This window comes from Glycine max, chromosome 10 (genome assembly GCF_000004515.6).
Source record: "Glycine max cultivar Williams 82 chromosome 10, Glycine_max_v4.0, whole genome shotgun sequence".
Lineage (NCBI taxonomy): Eukaryota > Viridiplantae > Streptophyta > Magnoliopsida > Fabales > Fabaceae > Glycine > Glycine max.
This window is the reverse complement of record NC_038246.2, coordinates 41951179-41961117: the sequence shown is the minus strand read 5'-3', so window position 1 is coordinate 41961117 and position 9939 is coordinate 41951179. Positions and strand designations below refer to the sequence as shown.

At 30.4% G+C, this 9939-nt stretch overlaps 1 protein-coding gene across 1 annotated transcript; it reads left to right on the top strand.

The window, feature by feature from the left end:
* Nucleotides 1-974: 974 nt before the first annotated feature.
* On the top strand, nucleotides 975-5087 carry SEO-F2 (sieve element occlusion by forisomes 2). The gene is made up of 7 exons (NM_001254628.1): nucleotides 975-1187; nucleotides 1568-1624; nucleotides 1715-2130; nucleotides 2336-2424; nucleotides 2519-2667; nucleotides 3061-3537; nucleotides 4500-5087. The coding sequence occupies exons 1-7, from the start codon at nucleotides 975-977 to the stop codon at nucleotides 5085-5087; spliced, it is 1989 nt and encodes a 662-aa protein (NP_001241557.1).
* The last annotated feature ends 4852 nt before the right edge of the window (nucleotides 5088-9939 follow it).

Below are 9939 nucleotides of genomic sequence, written 5' to 3'. Positions count from 1 at the left end.
GTTTTATTTTTTTTGGTTAAATTAGTTTTTTAGTTCTCTAATTTATTTTTTAGATTCAATTTAGTTATTTAATTTTTTTTTGGTTTAATTTGTTCTTCTAATTTATTAAATCGATTCAACATTTTGTGACACTTCGAGACCATCACTAAATGATTTTAAACTATCACAAAATATATAATTTTCCAAAAAAAAAAGAATCGATTTTAAAAATTAAAGGAATAAATTGAGGGGAAAAAAATTAATGAACCAAATTGAATTGGTTTTATAAATTAGATGACCAAATTGAACCCAAAAAAATTAGAGTACCATATTAAATCTAAAAAATAAATTAGATGATCAAAAAATTATTTTTTTTAAAAATAAACATGAATTTATCTGAACTATAATTTTTTTGGCCTTTCAAAAAAAAATCTAAACTCTAAATTATTGTAGAATTTATGAAGGAGTTTATTTCAGTTGGTTAAAAAGGTATTTTGTGAGTGATTTATTGTAAACTCTTTAATATATGCTTCAATTTTTACAAATAAAAAATACCTAAAATTTAAATAACATTATAACAAAATAAAACAAAAGTATCCAAAAGCAAGAGTTTGCTTGCGTCCAAATTCACACACCACCAGACAAAGAACAATTTCTATAAAATAAAAAAAAAGAAAAAGAAAAAGAAGATACAAACAAAAGCAGAGCTTGGTAAAACAATTCATCTGAAAAAGCAACTATACCCCTGGCCTTGATATTGTACCTCACACTCCTAAAGAATCCTAATCACTTAAGGCTATATTGCAAAATCCCCATCATTGCAACATGCATGTTTCACGCTCATATCACATCCCATTCAGAAGCTACTTTGCATTTTGTCTTTTCCCCGCTTAACTTTCCGTGTCTCTATAAATATGGGAAGCAATACCATCTACTTCACAACAAGGCAAGGTCTCCTCTGCTCTCAACACAAACCTCATAAGATACCAGTCATCATGGCGTGGGTACTGTCCAACACAGCTACAAGTGCCACCACTCCAGAGCATAAAGATCAGCTCCCCAACCCTTTTGAGCTTCAAGACTCTCAAATCCGCCACAAAGTTTATCTCACCCATGTCAATGATGACAAGGAGTTCGATAGGGATATCCTTTTCACCCTTGTGTCCAACACTGTCAACTCGACCTCAGCTCAACTTTCAGCAGCTACTGTAATTACCATTTACATATTTATTTATACTATATTTATTCATATATGAGAAATACTAGTAACACTCTTTCCAACACTATTTTTATAATTTGTTGAAATTTATTAAAAATCATTAATTTTAGTGGGTCCAATTTTAAATTGAGAAAAAATAATTAAATAAGAAATGAGATCTATTAAAATTACTGATTTTCAATAAATTTCAAACAATCATAGAGTCTTAGAAAAAGAGTATCAAATAATATTGCTAGCATTCTTCATTTAGATATAGCAATGCAAATCTCTGCATAATTTGTCATTGTTATATGTTAACCTTACCAAATGAAATCATATGTATAAACAAATTATATGTAGTACAACTAACATTTAATTGTTCTGTCACAGACTTCTGTTACAAGTTTAAAACCAGACTTCCCTACACTGAAGCGGCTTTCTTGTCAGGTTATTATATCATATTATGTGTTTTACTTGGGTTGATAATGTGGTGCTAATGATTGATAACTGATGGTGGAAACTGGTAACAAGTAACAGATGATAACCACACGTGGCACTCCAGAATGTGCACACCAGACAGCACTAAGGATTCTTCAGCAACTGAGTGGCTTCTCGTGGGATGCGAAAGCACTGATAGCAGTAGCTGGTTTCTCTTTAGAATATGGGGAGTTTTGGAGGCTTGATCGGGTTCAAGCCGCAGATCAATTTGGGAACTCACTGAAGCAGCTGAACCAAGTCCAAATCAGCAGAAGGGTCCCTGCAGATATGATTGATCTGGTCACAGTTTTAGGAGAAGTGCTTAGTTACATCAATCTGTGGGCAAAATGGTCTGCCATGGATTACGACACAGAGGCTGTGCATTCCTTGCAAGCTGCCATGCAAGAGATCCCTCTTGTTGTGTACTGGACAATTGCTTCCACTGTTGCTTCTATTGGCAACCTTGTCGGTATATCGTAAGTCCTCCTCCTCTAATTGCTTCATTCTGCATTTGCAAATTAACCATATTATTAGTGTCAAATATTCACCAACTTTACTATTGATGATTAATCTTAACTGAAATCTGAATTATCACTTTTAATGGGATCTGTCCTCCTAACATGGTTAATTGTTGCAGAATATAAATGTAATTGAATTTTAATTTTAATTTTTTGGTTTCAGGGAGCATAAATTATCAGCATATAAAGAAAGGCTTGAATTCATTTTTAAAAAGTTGCAGTTTCACCTGGAGAATTGCAGAGTGGAAATAGGTATTATATGCGTGTTTAAGTGCTTTCTGTTGCTCCAATCCTTTGGAATTTTGACTCAAATGCTAATAGGCTATATTGTCTCCATTTGTTACAGGAAGGATTCAAGATTACCACATCCGTTTCAACATTAGATATCCTAAAATTAAAGATGTTGTAGAGCTGTTGGATATTCTGATTATTCCGGGTTCTGACAATGGGACTTCGATACCCAAAATATTTGAAGGCGGCGTCCTAATTAAAAATGTTAGTGATATAGTAGACAGTTACCTTAAGTCCTTAATTAACTGTTATTATCTCATATTAGATAGTACTATGATTACTATCTTTTACTGTCTGTCTTTGTCTGACTTAACTTTCTTTTTTGACAGGTTGTCTGACTTAACTATAGACAGATAATTACTTTTTTGTTTTATTTGCTTTGTGACACTTTTTTCTATATAATTATTTTCAGAAATGGTTCGATTAAAGATAAATTAAGTTGAACTTTAATTGGTATGCACTATGTTAGATTCTCATTGTATATCAATTAAATTTATTTTATATATAGATATCTGAATTTTTGTTTAGTGTCCGCTTGAATACATTAATTAAATGAAAATGATTATGACTTTTTTTTTTTGGTAATTTACCAAATAGGGTATTGAAGTGTTCAAGCAAAAATATGTGATGCTGTTCTTTTCGAGCCTAGACAGCATTGGAGATGAGATCTTGCTTTTGAATTCCATCAATAACGGGTTGCAAGAGAACCCAGGAGAAGAAATAAAAGGTTTCAAAAAAGGGGATTTCAAGATTTTGTGGATCCCCATTGTGGATGACTGGAAGAGTAAGAGGGAGCAGTTTACTAATTTGAAGGAAAAGATCAAATTCTACCTTGTGGAGTACTTTGAAGAGTTACCAGGATATGATATAATAATGGACAAATTTAAATACGAAGGCTTGCCTATTGTGTCTGTGGTCAACCCTCAAGGTCAGATAATGAATGAGAATGCATTGCAGATTATTTTTGAATGGGGGATCGACGCCTTTCCTTTTAGGCGAAGTGACGTTTATGATCTCAACAAAAAATGGAAATGGTTTTGGAATTTGTTGGAGCAAACCGATGATAATGCAAAGGTAAGCACAAATATACCATTACACATAATATGGGTTTCTCTCTATTACTTTTCTTTTAAAGTCAAAATATATTTTGCATGTAAATTTAAAATGTTTTTCATTTTTATGAAATCAAAATGGATCAAATTTAGATTCGGATAAATCTAAAAAAAATTAGAGGTTAAAAATTGTTATAAATTACATTAAAAATGACATTTATGTCAATTTTTCTATAATATATGGTTATTTTATTTTACAATTTGTCATATTTCAATTTTATTAGCATAAAAAATATTTTTTTTACAAAAATAAAATATAAATATTTTTATTTCTATGAGAATCAAAATATATTTTAACATTTTTAATCAAGGACTATAATTTTACAAGATGATAATGTCACGGACTCCATTCCCATTATTATCACAAGAATAAGTGGGAATAATTCTCTTAAAGTGTGTTTGAATGGAGAAATTTAAAATTCTGAAAAATTTTAAATTTTAAGAATTTTAAATACTTCAATTAAAATTCTTTTATTTTCAAAATTTTGTGTTTGGATAAAAAAATTAAAATTATGAGGATAAAAAAAATGAATGAAAAAAAGAAAAAATATGATTGACATGCTAATTATAAGTGTTCATCTATGCTCACACCCGATCAATATTTTAACAGCTCGAAAAGTGTTTTTTGAAGAAGATAATAAGAAAAGAATTTCAATTTCTCACATTGTAGAAAGAAATTGAAATACCAGATTTTTAATTGTTTAAAATTCTGTTTTAAAATTTTAAAATTTTAAATTCTTCATAAAAAACATTCAAACAAATGAATTCTAAATTACAGAAATTCAAATTCTCTGATAAATTACTTTTTTCAATTAAAATTATCTATTCAAAGGCACTCTTATAAAAAAGTAGATGTTTTTATTTCATCTTAGTTTATAATTTTCTGATTAATTTGTTACTCTACTTAATATGTGAATTAACCAGCGCTTGGGGAAGGATAATACTAGTTACGCCTTCATCTATGGAGGTAACGACAGTAGTTGGGTGCAGAACTTCAAGATCGCAATTGGAAAAATTGAGAAGCATGTGATCAACAATGTGGACATAAACATAGAGCCCTATCAGTTGGGGGAGAGTAACCCTGACAATGTTCCTTCATTTTGGATCGGCCTTGATGGGAAGAAGAAGAACAAAGGGTGCAAGGACAAAGTGGACTGCGAAATTCAAGAAGTTGTGAGGACCTTGCTTTGCCTCAAACAAGACCCTTCAGGATGGGTTGTTCTTAGTAGAGGGCGTAACTTGAAGATTCTGGGTCATGCTGAGCCTATGTATCAAACTGTGCTTGATTTTGAGAAGTGGAAAAACAAAGTGCTTGAGAAAGAAACCTTTGATGTGGCCTTCAAAGAATATTATGATGTGGTTAAGGAGAAATATGCTAGTCTCCCATATGATCATACTTCAAGTGTCCTAGCAACAATAACTTGCCCAAATCCCTTGTGTGGGCGCGTGATGGAGGTTACATCAATTAATTACAGGTGCTGCCATGGTAGTGCAAACAGCTGCAATCTCTGATTTCTCTCGAGGACCAACAAGTATCTTCCAAAGTTTGTGTTGCTTAAACATGAAGTTTCACTTCAACTTTTGTTTGTTTACTTCATATATATGCTTGTGTCTAGACGAATGCATTGTGTCCTATGTATCCACTTTGTTCGCCCTTGAATGGGTCGGAACTAAATAATGGCTCCTTTTCCTGCATGTGTATGTTACAGAATTTTTATCATTGAATAAAATTAGTTTTATATGCAAATTATTCTAACAAAATTAATAATTAATATTTATTAATTAAAAAAATACAAATTACTCTTAGATATAATTTTGATCCATTATATTTGACTAATGTGATTTCAACTTTCTTATTTATTTTGCTGATGTGATTACACCTTATTTTTTCTATTATTGTCCAGTGTTGTTTGTCACCTGTTTTTTTTTTTAAAAAAAAAAAACTTACTTTTTATATTCTACTTTGTATTATATATCCATCCCATGTTATAAGTATTAGTAAGAAAATCCAATTGACGTGGTGTTTGGATTGTAAAAAATTGCAAGCTTCACACCTTTAGATTGATCAGCAATAGTTATGGCGGTGTGCTGTTTAGGAGAAATTATTTAGGTGTCAAGTAAACTATTCGGCGGGACCATAACTGATTTGATAATTATGATGTGGTAATTATGGATCAAGCAATAATTTCACGTTGTTTAGAGAGATTATGCATTATTACTTTTTGTAAATTTTTTTATAACATTATGATTAACTGTTGAATAGGTGCAAATTTGATACATCTTGTACCATTGATTTGATTGTGATCAATATATATAATGTGTTTTGGCTTAATTAAAAAAATCATTATAAATTTATAAGTAATTGAATTAGTATAAATTAAGGAAGTCTAATTGGTTGAAGAGATTTATGTATTATTGTAAATCTTTTGACATTATATATATTTGATTTTCACATATAAAAAAACATTAATTAAGTCTCTCTCCCTTTCCCCCTCTTTCTTTGCCTCCCTCCCTCCGACCCTATTTTTTATCTTTTGGGACGTGATTTGTTTTTAAAGGAAGAAGAATACTACATTTTGTTGATAATATGAGAAGCAATACAATTTAGAATATGATTAAAAAAAAAAAATTGGACGCTAGCATATGATAGTGATGTCCTAGCTAAAGTATGAGCAATAATATTGATTTTTGGACATGAATTAGATCCCCCAAGTTCTAATTAAGTAAAATAAAGAGGCTTTAATTATGTTGTAGTTTCTCAATAATGAGTTACATTTATATGTAGTTTCTTAAATTTAAATTTAATTTTTAACCATTCAATTTCAAAAAATGTTCTTTTACTCTCTTTTACGTTAAAGAAGTCACTACAATTGTGCATTTTTTTTTTCCTTCTAAAAGCTACAAATTATGCATTTAAACTGTAAAAAATGAGTCACAATGAACTATAAATTTAGGAGACCAAAAATAAGAATAACCAAAATTTGAGGGACAAAAAGTATATCTTTTAAAAAAAATCAAAGTTTACCTATTCATTCATTTCTTTTTTATCCCATTTTTTATTTTTATTTTTGGTTTTGGACTTCTTTTATGGTTTACAGGTATTTAAGAAAGTGTTTTGGGCATGCATGTCTCAGATTTTTTTTGTGCATAACTGCAATAATTTGATCTTTGCATTATCAACCAATGAAAAATATAAATATAATAGGTGATAGAAAGATAAATATATTAACAAATAATGTGACAATGATAATAACACTTATGGTTCTAAGTGTTATGATGGATGTTTTGAATTTTTTTTGGGCATAATTGTAATGTTTTGGTTTATGCACTACTAACCGAAAAAATATAGGTATGATAGATAATTAATATGATGTAATAGAAAGAAATAATGTTTTTTTAATATTAATAGTTAATTTATTAATTTTTATTAGTAAAGGAAATTAAAGTCACGATTTTTCTTTTTTTTTAATCAACCAACCAGTCTTATATATCCTGAAAATAATGTATTTATGAAATGTTGGACTTTAGAGTAATGGAATATATATTGATGCATCAGTACTAGTCATGTGAATGATAGCTTTAAATTCTTGAGAAAACTTCTACAAATTAACTCATGTACTTTAACTCATGAAGAAGCTTAAGTCATATTTTTTCTTCTAAAAATGTTCTTTCATAAGATCATGTCCTAATCAATCTGTAGGTTGGTAAACCCATCATACATGGGCCATCTTGGCCCTACCAGAACTGAAGGATACATTTATACATCTTTACCGGCACTTGATCTAATGCACTCGCTATCTATAACATTTTCACGTGAGAAAAGATCACCCCAACATCATTAATTGCTCATTAATTTTGGATAGTCATAGAAAGTAAGAAATTAAAGTAACAGCAGGGGACTATGGATTAATTGAGATTCAAGGATTTCAAGAGCTTTGCTTTGCCTTAAACGAGATCCTCAAAGATATCTTGTTTTCAGCAAAGCGTAATATAAAAAGTATCGGGGCCAAGGCGAGATAATGCATAAACTGTAGCTGATTTTGGAATATGAAAAGACTAAAGAGAATGGACCCGACAAAGAAAACTAAAAGACGTATCTGCTCGACAATCTCTTGCACGTATTAAAGTTGATAATTACGCTTCAAATTTAAAATGTGTTAGCATATATCCCTAAAGCCCCACTTGTGGTGTGTGATGGAAGTGTTTATATCCGTTAATTACAACTGTTATCATCATGATGGTCCAGACAATTACAAAATTTACTTCTAGTACACAAAGAAGTATATGTAAAAAAAATAATTAAAATGATTGATCGATTATTTTATTTAGTCTTTATCTATTAAAAATTTATTTTGATTCTTTATATTTAAAAAAAAATTAAAATGGTTATTCTATCATGATAACCTTAACCGTGTTAATGAAATAAAAACATTAGGAGCTAAAATCGTCACATAATATAAGTTTTTTTTAGCTTCCTTCTTCTCTTGCTCCTGTTTTTTTCATTTTTTTTTTCTTCTCCGTCCACAACAGCGACAGAGGCACTGCCAACAAAAGCAATGATGAATGAATAAAGCCCTTTTTTTCATATGCTTCAAACACAAACTCAAAAAATGATTTGGAGTGGAGAAGGTGAAAGGAGGAAGAGGAGAAAGAGAAGAATCTCTGCTATCAGTAGTAGGGGACACAAATTTGGGAATGGGGAGGTGTGGGGGTAGGGGTTTCATATTTGGGGGTTTCTTGCTCTTCCTCTTTAGGGATGATGAGGGGGGCAGGGTTTGTGATGGTAATGCATGATGCTAACAACCATGGCGATGAAACGCGCAAGCAACCCCGGGAGAACTTTGAGGGAGTTTGTCATCAATGAGTGGAGGAGCCAATGACAAAGGGTGGAAGGCGGAGGAGGAAAGATCAAGAGGGGAAGGGCGGGGGTCGTGGGTATCATCGTGGGTGCAGTTGGTGAGGGCAACACCGATGTTGTTAAAAATGTGTAGTTTAAATTTCTTTAACATTGAAACTAACAATAGTGACAAATCATTCTGAATATAATGGATTAAAATGAATTTTATAAAAGATAAAAGAATTAAATTAATCCATAAACATAAAATAAATGACCAAATAGGTCATTTGAAAAAAATATCTCCATAAGTTTTCTTTTAATTTTAGAACTTTCTTTTAGATTTTTTTTTTTTAATTTTTAGAACTATTGAAGTTAGGACTTAGGAGTTTGTTTTAAGTTGTAATCCTTGGTAGGCTCACACCTTCAAAAGTCTAAATAAGGTGCTAATAATTAAATTAAATGAGGTGCTAATAATTAAATTATACATAAACTAGATCAAGATATACATCATGTATAACTTTATAATTTTATATGATACCTTTCTTGTAAATTTGACTCAAATAGTATAATTCAGAAGAAAAAAGGTGTAAAATTAAAACTATTAAAGAACATTTGTGATGATTATGTTGATACACACAAAAATAATATATAATTTTTAAAATGAAATACTATTATTTTACTTATAACATCCTTTAACATCTAATTACTTTTCTTCCTCTGTTTTTATTTTTTATATTTAGCTCCATCTGGCTCTTCAAAATAATTTAAAAGACAAATTTTGTCTTTTCTTTTCTGAAGTAAAATTTCGTCTTGAGATTATAATAAAAATTCATGTACATATAATAAATAATGAAGTTATTAAACTTTACTTTTTTATTTTTTAAAATTGATGGTTATAACTTTTTACTTAATTTGGAGTGCATATTTTAGATGAAGAAATTAAAATTCATTTCTCATGTACAGATATATAGAGTATCATGTAAAAGCTTGAGTATAAATCAATGTTGATTATTTAATTCCACATATGTACCCTCATAGGTTCATCAACAAATTTTTTTAACCTATTTTAAGATTTCTGTCTGGAGAAGCTAGCTTATTTACTGTTCAGTACAATTACGTAGTACAATATAATACTTGTTCTTTCCTTGAACCCGTAACATTTTTCTTTTCTCTATTTGGGAAGTGGCATCTTTGTCTAAAGTTTAGGTGAGCTTTCCAACAAATTGCCAACGATATCCTTGGTCATTGCGCATGTCTCATGAACCCCATAAGGGGTATGTTAAGAAAATCACATTAGAGTGGCACATTTCACGCCAGGAAAGGCCCCAGCAGAAGCTACTTGGTATATTTCCTCTTTTTCTAAACTATTAATTTACTTACAAAGTAATCATATCAATTGTAAACTCTTGTTCCCTCTTTCAGCCCTATATATACGTGGATCAGACGAACCAACCCCACAAGGCATCCTTTGCTTACAGACCTAAGAAGTTGTACCTACCCTTAAGCCGAATTATCACCACCATCATC